We start from the raw sequence: 12543 nt of genomic DNA, 5'->3' as shown, positions 1-12543 counted from the left end.
CTTTATAGCTGGTTGTTTACCATTGCATATAGACATTCAAGATATTTTTATGTTAAACTGAAATCCAGGCTTACTTTGTTAAGAGGGCCCTTGCATTGGTGGAGAGTTAGCAAAGATAAATATCCCACCTTGGTGAAATTGTGAAAACCATACTTATGCATCTCAGGCACCTCAACACCATCTGAGCTCCTCTTTTCTGCTGCAGGCAAAAAAACTTGCAAAAAGAGCCAGTCTCAGCCAGGAGAATGTATGGTCAATGCAAAGTTTCTAAAAGAGTGAATAACAGATTATAATAAACCGCGATAATCTCTCTTTCTAGTTCTACCTCTTTTCAAACAGTTTGTGGTTTTGTTTAATTATAAAAATATGTTTTGCTGCTTGTTGATGTAAAAGTTGTAAAGTTTTAGTCTGAAGTTTATATTTGTAACACACAGTATGTGGATTTTATTTTAAGTACAGGGAATTTTTTTTCTTTTATCCGATTAGTTATTTAACTGAAAAAAATAAATCGGCTGATTAATCGATTATGAAAATAATAGTTAGTTGCAGCCCTACTACCAATCCTTGTGGAGATCAATTACATCCTTCACATTACAAGCATTATACTAATGGCTATTACAATGAGGCTAAGTTAATCTATTAAATGTCATACTAAAGCTATTTTAAAAGCAAATCCCTAAAACTTGCCACAAGGCAAAATATACACACTAAATTTTAATTTGCAACCAAGACTTATAATGGGGCAAATGGCAGCCAAAAAAAATAAATAAAATGGGACAGAAAATGCATATAAACATAAGCACATACTTATTCCTAAAAAATAATATGGAAGCGTTTATGGTTATCTTACACTGCTGGAGCTGCCAATTGTCGTTTTTGACTGTACCTTAGTGCCAGGCTTCCTCATTTAGAGCCTGATTCTATAAAGCTCTCTGGTCTGGCGAGATTCTCTAAGATGCCTCTCATAAAGGGGAGTTCGCTTAATTGCTTTATGTTAACATTTAGAATTTTTTTGGTAAAATATGTATTAAAAAACACAAACACTGTTGTTGGTGTTGAGACTGGCACAGAGAAGCCATTTTAAGAAATATTGGAAACAAAAAAATCTAGGCAATAAGTAGAAACAATGCTTCAAATAAATGTCAGTTACAAATGTTTTTCTAATAAAATGAAGACATTTTAATGCACCATATGCAAAAAAAATACTCAAAATACAAACTAGATTAGGTTTAATTGATACTTTATCATTTATTACTAATATGAGAAGCAACTACACCAGTTGATTGAGTACCAGTGTCACTGTACTTTGCACAAAACACTTCTTTGTTCTCCTCTCTGGAAGAGTGTGTGTGGTGATGTGTTCTACGCTCAGCTTGAGAAACCGTTTCATTGGCAACGCAGCATTGCAAAATATCAAAATGTGGAACAAACATTTCCTATTCTTTTCACTCAAGAAGGAATGAGGACCATTAACCTACTTTGCAGAAAAGCAATTTACACATGAATTACAATAGGTGACAGGGAAAAAAAGAGAAAGAAAAAAAAAATAAAACTGTAAAAGCATTTAATAGGCTAGTTGGCTCTCTTAAACAAATCTAACTGTGTCTAAAGAAAAAGAGTCATGGTTTGATTCTTTGGAAATTTAGTTTTCCTTTTATTTATTTATTTTTCTTGTAAAGACCTCTGAATGAATAGGTATTTGCAAAACAGTCAACGGGGAAATATGGCCTGACATGGCAAACCTTGAAATACAACCTGATAATCTAGTGTTTATATATTAACTATACACACACACCAACATATAAAAATGATAAAACACGCAAGGGATAACCCACAACCTTTATAAAGATGTAGATATAAAGTCCAGTGACATTCTGTAATAAACATTTGCAACCACCGCAAAGACCCAATAATCACAGTCTCAAATGAGGGGGATACATGTATTACAGTTTAAAAAAAAAAAAACACACAATAAAAAGGTTCAGATTATAGTATGACAGATAAAATTGTCTTATGTGAAAATTACCCTGATAATGAAATACAGATGTAAATATGTTGCCCAACGAAAGCAAGAGAATGCTGCAATCTGTTTCTCCGAGTGCAAGAGTCAGGTCTGTTCTAAAACGCATTCTGGTGTCCAATCACAACATAAGAGGTTAGTATCCTTTGTTAAAACTGTTTGTAGCAGTATGTTGTCATGTAGAGGTATTAGATTAATATTTTTAAACTGTATGCTTTATCTAAATCATTGTTTGAATTTTAACTTTAATGTCCATTTAATCATTTTTACCACTGTATGAGGAGCTAATAATAATAATAATTTGTACTCATTGCAAGAAAGGAACTTTATAGATTTTGTTATGCACAGTTGGGTCTGTTCACAGCATTGCAGGGCACACTGTGTCTCAGTCTGGCAAATTTTACTATAGTAATTGTCACTATTTTACAGATACTGTACATATTTTATTGAATAATGTACTGTAGTGTGCTAGCGCTAATGCATACCTAATATAGGTTAGTTCAAATGTTTTCAAGTTTTAAAAAAACTGCCTTGCTCCGCTTTAAGGTGTTTTTAGCATTACAGCGGCGCTCTAAAGCCGATTATATATATATATATATATATATATATAAAAATTGTGTGTGTGTGTGTGGGGGGGGGTTGCTCGCCAGTAAGGGTGTGCATGACTAATATTTTTACCATCAATTAGTTGACAGCTATTGCTGTCAACTATTCGACCCCACCCCCTCTTGCCAGAAAATGGGTATTAAATGCAAAATATTTTTTAATGTAATTGTACTATGTAATGTTCTTTTTTTAATTTATTTTTAAAACCTAGTCAACAACCCCAATACGTTTTAGGTTAAAAATTAGGCTAGATCTACTTTTACTCAGGAGACATTCAGATTCATGAGAGTTACGGTACTTTGCCGTTGTAGGGCAGAAGAGTTGCAAGCATGTCAACTCGTAAGTCTTTTATATGAAATGACAAGTTATGATAATGTAGGACTCGGTAGTTAGTGCTGTCCATGCGTCAGTTGAAATTGCAGCCTTCTCGGCTTTTGCCAAGGTGTTGCGAACAGAACTAGCCAAATCTACATGTATTTTTTCAAGTTGAGTTGTAAGTGTTTTTCGTGTAGGGACAGTGTATTCGGGCTCGACATATTTCATTAACTCCCGAAAACCCTCTTCTTCAACAAAACTAATAGGAAGCATGTCCTTTGCTACCATATTAGCCATCAGAGTCGACGTTGTTTCAGCACGCACAGTGTCACATTGCCGTTGTCTTACTGTAAAAGCTGCAATGGATGTTTGTTGCTGTCCTTTTTGCCAAGTGAGACAATCTGCAATTGGTAGTAGGCTACGGGCTGTTTTTGACTGTCAAAATATAGTGTAATTTAATATTTATCATTAATCGACTAATGCCGTACTAGTTGAAAAATGCAATACTTATCGACTAATCGATAAGTCGACTAGTCTGTCTCAGCCCTACTCACCGGTACCGAGTACAACCACCTCTGCCAACTCATAACAGGTAATATTTGTAATCATGTAAATACTCTTGGTTTTATCTTTACAGAAAACATTTGCATAAAACAACAAGTGCATGCTAAAAAGACAATGCAATAGCACTTAGTCTGAACTTAAATTTCAAAGTTATATCTATTTCCACTCCTGTATCATGTGACAGCCATCAGCCAATCACAAATGCATATATTTACGTATATATTCTGTGAATTCTTGTACATGCTCAGTAGTAGCTGGTGACTCAAGTGTAAATATAAAGACTGTGCACATTTTGTTAATGGAAGTCAATTTGAAAGTTGTTTAAAATGAAATGCTCTGAATCATGAACGTTTAATTTTTACTTGAGCGTCCCTTTAAGACAGGGCTCTTACAAAACACCTAGAATACTGAAGAGGTAGCCTGGGCATGATTAATTACAGTGATAGATTAAAAAGAAATAAGCACCCGAAGTACAATCACAGGTGTCATGGTTCAACCCTCTAAGGACTGGGGAGCTTACAGAACAGTTCTATCAAAATAAAATCATCTTTTTTTTATTTTAGAGTCTCACACTGTTGCGGTTGAACTGACTGCAATAGTGCTCTGCGAAATCTGTTGGCTTGAATTTGTCCACCTTCACAATGCAACCAACTCCACAAATGCTTTGCATAGAGAGAAAAGAGAATTCGACAACAGTATTCCAGCCCAGTAGAAAGCATTTTACATATATCTGTTTGATTTGCATATATTTTTTTTTTATACCAAACCGTTTTTTTATTCTTCCAAAAAACGTCATCGTGGCTGTTCACATGACTTGTTTTTCACTAAAGTTCCTGACTATACTCATTTCATCCATTAATAATAATTTAAAAAATGAATGTTTCATAAATGTTAGTATTTGGCTCACATCACACTTAACATTAGCACCTAAAAACTATATAATAATGTTTACTTTGAATTGTAATTATTTGTTTTAATGTTTATAATTATTAAAAGGGACAGTCTACACCACAATTTTTATTTGTTTTAAAAGATAAATAATCCCTTTATTACCCATTCCCCAGTTTTGCATAACCAACACAGTTATATTAATATACTTTTTACCTCTGTGATTATCTTGTATCTAAGCCTCTGCAGACTGCCTCCTTATTTCAGTTCTTTTGACAGACTTGCATTTTAGCCAATCAGTGCTGGCTCCCAGGTAACTCCACGTGCGTGAGCTCAATGTTATCTATATGACACATGAACTAACACCTTCTAGTGGTGAAAAACTGATAAAATGCATTCTGAAAAGAGGCAGCCTTCAAGGTCTAAGAAATTAACATATGAACCTCCTAGGTTTAGCTTTCAGCTAAGAATACCAAGAGAACAAAGCAAATTGGTGATAAAACTAAAATGGAAAATTGTTTAAAATTACATGCCCTATCTGAATCATGAAAGTTTATTTTGGACTAGACTGTCCCTTTAAAATCATTAAATAAAATGCATTGTAATGGTCATGAAGGAGTTTTATCGGTTCCTGTATCAACCCAGTTAGGAAGCCATCAATAATATTGGCAGTGTATATTTTGCTCAGTTAATTTAAGTGGAGAAAAAAATAAAAAACCATGAAGTATCATTTCTGAAATTCAGTTGCACCTCCAATAGATTAGAATGCCAGGAAGGGGAAAAAAATAAGCCAAAAACCACTCATGTTGAATAAGAACTAGACATGGACATTTGGTAGCTTCGTTAGTTGCCGAATGCACAAGTAGGAGGGGCCCCTCTTGACTTTGGCTCTTTTTGGGGCTGGATTTATGCTTATGAAAGATCACCACATTAAGGTGTGTGCAAATCAAGATCTTAGTATGGTGATTTTTTAAAAGCAGAAATCAGGTCCCAAAAATAGCTGACGTCAACGAGGGGCCACTTGCAAAACGAAGCTGCCGAATGCCCATATCTGATATATTTTTTTCACCACAAACCCTTAATGGATTGTAATGGGCACAATGATGAAATGTGTTTGTACAAATAATTTATATGTTAAATGCCATATTTTAAAAATAGTTTAACATAACTAAAGACATTTAATATTGGGAAAAAATGCAGCCTTTTTAGATTATTTTTTTTTTTTTGTGTAATTTGATTTAAAAATTTGAAAGAACAAAAACATAAATAAAATAGTTTAGGATAGGCCTAGAGAAATCAGTGGTCATCAGAAGATGATCTACTAATCAAGTCTGGTACTTACAAACGTAATCTCCAATGCTACCATACAGTTCTATTGTTATATTGGCCTATTATATCCTAGCTGCTCTATATATAAAGTAGCATTTGGTACCTGTCAGCATTGCAGTCTTGGTTGTGTGAACAACACTATCAAGCTTGCCTTGTATCCTCAGATGAGCCAGTAGTGGGGCACCTAGATTTAGTTGCAGCCAGGCTCAGCACTCTTTCTTCTGCAGCAGGGCATTCAGCAGGTAATGAGGCTTCAGCTGGCCAGGCATCTAATCACCCAAGTATATAGCTGGCATTTGATTATAGTGGTTACTGGGATGTGCATCTGGTCTTGTGTGAGATATTATATAGACGCACACATTAACATATACACACTCTACAATATGCCTATATATTTATACTGCGTTTTTGAAACCCACATTCAGATAGAGCACGCACTTTTCAACAAATTTCCAATATACTTCCATTATATAATTTGCTTCATTCTTTTGTTGAACAGCATAACTAAGTAGGCTCAGGAGCAGAAATAAACCACTGGAAGCTAACTGCCAATTGGTTGCTGCACACATATGCCTTTTTTTTCCCCACTCATCTGATGTGCTCAGCTAGCTCCTAGTCATGCATTGCTTCTTCAACTAGGGATACCCAGAGAATGAAGCAAATGTGATAATAAAATTAAAATTGGAAAGTTGTTTAAAATGGTATTATCTGAATGAATTATAGAAGAAAAATTGGGTTTTAATATTCCTTTAAAGGTGTTCAATAGTCCCTGTAACATATATATGGAAATGCTTAAGACACAATGTCAAATTATCACTAGAAATAATAATAATAATAATAAAAATAATAATAATAATATATATATTATACACACATACATACACACGTCTGATTTACCATTTTCATATCAGGTTTCACACAAAAATTCTTAAATAGAACTTGCTAGGAATCAATGTATCAATATGCTTTTAGAAAGAACAACAAGAAATATCACAATATAAACAACCAATAAAACAAATATTAAGATGCATATGGCAGGTTAGGCTACAATACAACAAAATATTAATATTTAAGTGACGCTTAGAACAACTGCAATGTGCTAACATTTTGTTCATAATACTCCAGCACAAAATTCAGTTCCTTTAATGCTTTTGCTACAAAAGGCCACTATGTATTTTCTGTATGTCAGACTGATAATAGATTTGAATAAAGTGATGCCAATGGCAATGCAAAACATCACAGCCTACTTTTCAAATAGACTTCAAAATCGGATTTTTCTACTTATGGGATAATGCTGAATTATTAAACATTAAGGCACTACTTACTGGGCCTTAATGATTTATTAATATGTGCTATCTGAAACACTAAAAATCCTTCTCTGTATTATGAAAGATATAATAGTCTGAGTTGCTGAAGCTAGAAAAAAAAAAAAAGTTATTATCCAACATCAATGTCTTTGTTCTATAATAATAAATGAATATTTTTCAAAAAAAAAAAAAAAAAGGAAACAATGGTCAGTCCATTTTTACCACCATTAAATACAATACATTGAGATTAAACAGAAGCTCTAAATTATTTTACTTTAAAGCATTATATTAAATTGATCCCATAGATTTCTAAAATCGACAAGTATTAATTCAAAAGCTTTGCCAACATTGTATTCTTTGTCCTTCATCATATTTTCTTAACACTGTGGCAAGGTGAGGCAGTTATTTGTTACAGGATCTTTAAAATGTCAAAATTAACTATAGTCTTAATGCAATCCTGATGTTTTCAAAAGAACATAATCAGCAATTAGAATTTTATGAATCTTGTGGTTTCGGAATTCCAGGAATTTCATGCATTTTGTTAGGCTTCAATAAGACGTCAATGGAAGACTCCATTTGGCAAATCCAAACCAAAGTGTTTAATCTAGTATGATTTATAGCTTTGTATAGATTTATATTACCATGAAAAAAAAATGTTTTTCTATATAAAACAATAAGAAATGTAAAACAATATCTATCATCCGTTTATCATTGTTAAGTAAAATATATATATATATATATATATATATATATCTTTTCATGACACAGCACTTGGGTGGAAGAGCCAACCCTCACACAATTTCCATTTCAATAAAGCCATTAACAAGGACTACTAAACTCACCTAAATAATCAGGACATATTTAATTAAAACCTTGATAGAAAAAACAAAAAAAAATGGTAGAAGTATTTTCCACTCATTTATTACTGACACTCCTGGCAGCCAAATGTGACTGTAACAAATTACCTCAAACAAGCACATGCGATCATTTTTATTTAACTGTTAGAACTTAAATGGGAATCCTACTGTACTTTGATGTATTGTTCTAAACTGCAAATACTGTTATGGTTTCCTACTGGGGCAGGCAACAGCTGCAGCCCAAGTATCACATACAGTCTATGCCTTGGGCATGCTGGTTGTGTCAACAGATTATCTTGCATTGAGACGTCTAGACTGTTATTAATATGCAACTGATTCAAAGCACCGGCCTTTTAGGATGCATTTTTTGGGGTGCTGAAAATTCTTCATCATTGTAATTATCCTTCTTGATAAACATGGCAGCAGATGTAATGCCTGTCTTACACACATAGAGGATAATAGTGTATAGGCTCACAATGAAAAAGGTATGAACACACTTATTTATCACAACTGACAATACCGAGCATAAATCAATATGACTACTAATTTTCAAGGCCACTGGATTAATACAGTCAACTATAGAACTAATGTATCTTATAATAAAGTAATCATTTAATAAGCACTCATTTTTCGCAAAGTTAACTGTGAGCAAAACTATGTAATTTAAAAAAACAAAACAACACACTATTTAGAACTGAATACAGAATTAAAAAACAGTATTAGCCGTATGCTTCATTGGACAATAAAGGGGCAATTGTTAATATTTGCAATTTATAAACTTGAATGCATGGTGACAATGTGTTACATAGTGCAAGGCAGATTAGATTTTCAACCACCAAACCACACTTAATTACCAGTACACACACGTAATGTCAGTTGAAATGTATGTGAAATTCTGTATCCACATAGCTGTAAGGAAAAAAACTCTTGTTTAATACAGAGTAAGTGAATATCCAGAGACAAATAGCAGCTATTGTGCTACACTATCCCCTATACTTTAGCACATGGCCAAAAATACAAGCAACAAACATTATTTCATAAAACCATAAAGTATATACACATTGATATCAATTTAATTCAATGAAAAAAAATATATATATATACACAAACACACACACACACTCCCACATGAAGACACATCTATTATCACTGGTACTGTTGATCCTAGTATTTAGATCCAAATGTCACTTTTCTCTATGTCCTAATTACACATGTAGATTTCTGAATGGAACCTAATTGAAACTAGTTGATATGATTAAGTATCATAAGACTTCTCAAGACATTTTTTTAATAAAAAAAAAAAAAACTGCTGATGAAACTCACAACATTTTGCTGATTTAGCAGGTTTTTAAACTGATAATCTGAAATTGACAAATATCTTCTTTACATTGCTATAAAACAATATGATACTCATGTTGCAATACATATTATTTAATTTGAATTAGTTAAAAGCTACAAGCCATTTAAAGAATCCAGATACAATTAAAGCCACATGTTTAATAAAATATTTTGTAGTACTAAAGACATTTCTATGGAGATGATCACTATGATACGAGCAAAGTGCCAAGAAAAAAAATCCAGGCATGAATGTGAAAGTAAAAATGTGCGTGCAGTTAAAAATTTACAGGATTAATTTAAATCATTCACCTGCTGCCAATTTTCCTCCAGAGATGGCATTGCTGAGAAGTAGCCCGTGTCATGTACAATCTGAAGCTCCTGGAATATACTATAACTAGCCAAAACATCCATGATTGCAATGCAAGAAAAAAAATATTCCTTGATTGCTGTCCTCTTACAACAAAGATAGATCCAGTCTCCTTTTTAGCAATTAATATTTATATATATTGTTTAATTATGGAGGTTAATTATAGTCAATGAAAAAACACAGGCAGCAGAAAAGCAAGTGATTAATCAATGAAACCCAAGCATTTGGAAAAAAATATATTTTAGAAAGTATGCTAAAAATAATTGCAAAAATTCAGAAGTCAACATCCAATGCACTTCATAGATGTACAAAAACCCTTTGCAAGACTGTGGTCAATCCAATGCTTGTACCAGGAAGAAAGATGCAAACTCAGTGACATGAAATTGCCATCTATTTCAGTACCAGAGCTGCCTGCTTCTGGATGCAATCTTTGCTCTCTATTTTAGGAGGTAGGGGGAGAGAAGAAGTGGTTGCATTTTTTTTTCTCTCGCGATGGTTTTTTTTTTTCTCCCCCCACCTTATTTCTTAAGAGACTTTCTCTCTCCTCCTCCAGTGCTGGCAGCTGACTATGCTCCTCCCTTCTTTCACTCCCTCATTCTTTCTCTCCTTCTGCAGTGCGCTTGCTCGGAGAATTCTTGGAAGAAGCTGTCAATCAGAAGAGGCTGTGACCAAATTAGGAGAACAGGGAGGGAATAGGCGTACCCAGGACAGCAAGGGATCTGAGTTATCAGGGACGCCCAATTACAAGGTTTAGATTCTGGAGTGAGGCGTAGTTAAAGTGTGACAACCTCTTCTGATTGGCTGGAGCTGCTTCTCTTTACTGCCTTACAAGGTAGTGTAAGCAGGGCTATTTATAGAGGGCTATATAAACTGTTGCAAGCTTGTGCTTCGCTGCTGGGCGAGAGATGGCTAAAATCTGAGTTTATCCGTCTTGGTTATTTTCCTTCTCATACGGCATAATTTTACTCCACAAATTGTTATTGAGGTTAAAAATGAGGGCTATCACAAATACAGCGGTGTTTGTGTCTCCAGGTACGAAAAGGGGAACCATATTTTGGGGTGTAAATCCCCAAATTCCCCCATGGATTTATGCTGACAGCACATATGAGCTCTGCTCACACATTAATAGATTGTTTAAAATCATCAGGCAGCATATTTTTATACATCTCATAAAATATTCATAGATGTGTAACTGTGCACTTTACACTGGTTTTATATCTGAGTATGTTTTATATAGGAGTTTTTTTACTGCTGTGTAATTGTATGTTCACAGGGACTCTTGTCGATAGCATCTGTAGAGGCACAAATGAGTGAGAAAAAGATGTTCTCACAGTAAAAACCTAAAAGGGACCGCTCACTGCAAACTTACCCAGTCTTAAAGGGACACTCGCACAACCGACACAGCCTGTAAAGCGACAGCTTGTACACATACACAGTCTTAAAGGGACATGAAACTCCAGTTTTTTCTTTCATGATTCAGATACACATCCAATTTTAAACAACTTTTCAATTTACTTATATTATCTAATTTGCTTAGTTTTGTTATCCATTGTTGAAAAGAATACCTAGGTAGGCTTAGGAGCTGGGAGCTAGCTCACATGTGTAGTCAGCTAGCTCCAAGTAGAGCATTGCTGCTTCTTCAATAAAGGATACCAGGAGAATGAAGACAAATTGAAAATAAATATAAATTTAAACATTGTTTAAAAATGTATGCTGTATCTTAATCACACAGTAGAAATTGAATTTCATGTCCCTTTAAATAAAGGGATGCTCATATACACACAAATGTTTCCAGCCTAATCAACAAATGCATAATAAAAAGACAATGCAAATGCACTTAGTCTGGATTTCAAATGAGCAGTAAACTTTAAAAGTTAGTTCTATTTTGACTTTAGTATTCCTTTAAAGGGACAACTCACACCACACAGTCTTAATGGTACAGGTTCACACACACACACAACACGCAGCTGTAAGGGGAAGATCACAATGCACAGAAACACACAACACACAGCCTTAAATGGACAATTCACCCCACGCTCACACAGAATAAAAGAGATAGACACCTCCTCAGCACTCCCACCAAATGCACAGTCTTAAAGGGACAGATCACAGTACAACCAACACACAGATTTATATAGACAGCTCAACCTATGGTTAGCCTTAAAGGGACAGGCACACACAGCACAAAAAGTCTAAAGAAACAACTCTCATGACACACATAGTCTTAATGGTACAGGTGCAAGCACACAGCCTTAAAGGGACAGCTCACCCTACACCCATAGGGTCTTAAAGGAGCAGGCACACTAACACAGTGCACACAGCCTTAAAGGGATCTGTCCCTTTAAAGACTGCGTCATGTGTGCACAACACTTTATGACTGTGTGAGCATATTGAGCTGTCCCTTTAAGGCTATGTGTATCGTATCTGTTTGTACGTTTTGGGGTCTGTCCCTTTAAAACCTTGTGCATTGTGTGTTTTCCTGTACCTTTAAGGACAGGGGGAGGTCCAATATGCTAAAATAGGTGTGATGGTCGAGTGTACGCACACTTCACCCTTCTAAATGATACAACGGTACATAGCAAATAGTATTATATATATATATATATATATATATATATATATATATATATATATATATATATATATATATAATTACTTATTGCTGTGTATCACTTTACAACTGAAATGGGATTTTTTTGTTTTAATCCCCATAGCCAAAAATAACAATTAAAAATACCACAACTGTAAGGTGGTGCAAAGCAGCGACTTCCATATGGACTTTTACATTTTGTTATAATGCACAATTAAAAAAAAAAAAGTTGTGTCTTTATATGGTAGTCATTGCTATGCACCACCCTATAGTAATTTTTCTTTTTATCCCTGTAGCCGAAAAAGCAATAATACAAATACCTCCTCAGAAAGGTGGTGCAAAGCAGTGATTATCATATGGAC

General features: G+C 34.3%; 1 protein-coding gene across 1 annotated transcript in view; it reads right to left on the bottom strand.

The window, feature by feature from the left end:
• KLF7 (KLF transcription factor 7) overlaps positions 1–10014 on the bottom strand; it is a 203277-nt gene extending 193263 nt beyond the window's left edge. Inside the window, exon 1 of the mRNA XM_053698640.1 lies at positions 9534–10014. Within this exon, the coding sequence (XP_053554615.1) occupies positions 9534–9635 (102 nt within the window). The 5' untranslated portion in view covers positions 9636–10014. The remainder of the gene's footprint in view (positions 1–9533) is intronic.
• Positions 10015–12543: the final 2529 nt, after the last annotated feature.

The sequence above is a fragment of the Bombina bombina genome, chromosome 1 (genome assembly GCF_027579735.1).
Source record: "Bombina bombina isolate aBomBom1 chromosome 1, aBomBom1.pri, whole genome shotgun sequence".
Taxonomy (NCBI): domain Eukaryota; kingdom Metazoa; phylum Chordata; class Amphibia; order Anura; family Bombinatoridae; genus Bombina; species Bombina bombina.
The sequence above is the reverse complement of the archived record's forward strand: the minus strand, read 5'-3'. Positions and strand labels throughout refer to the sequence as shown.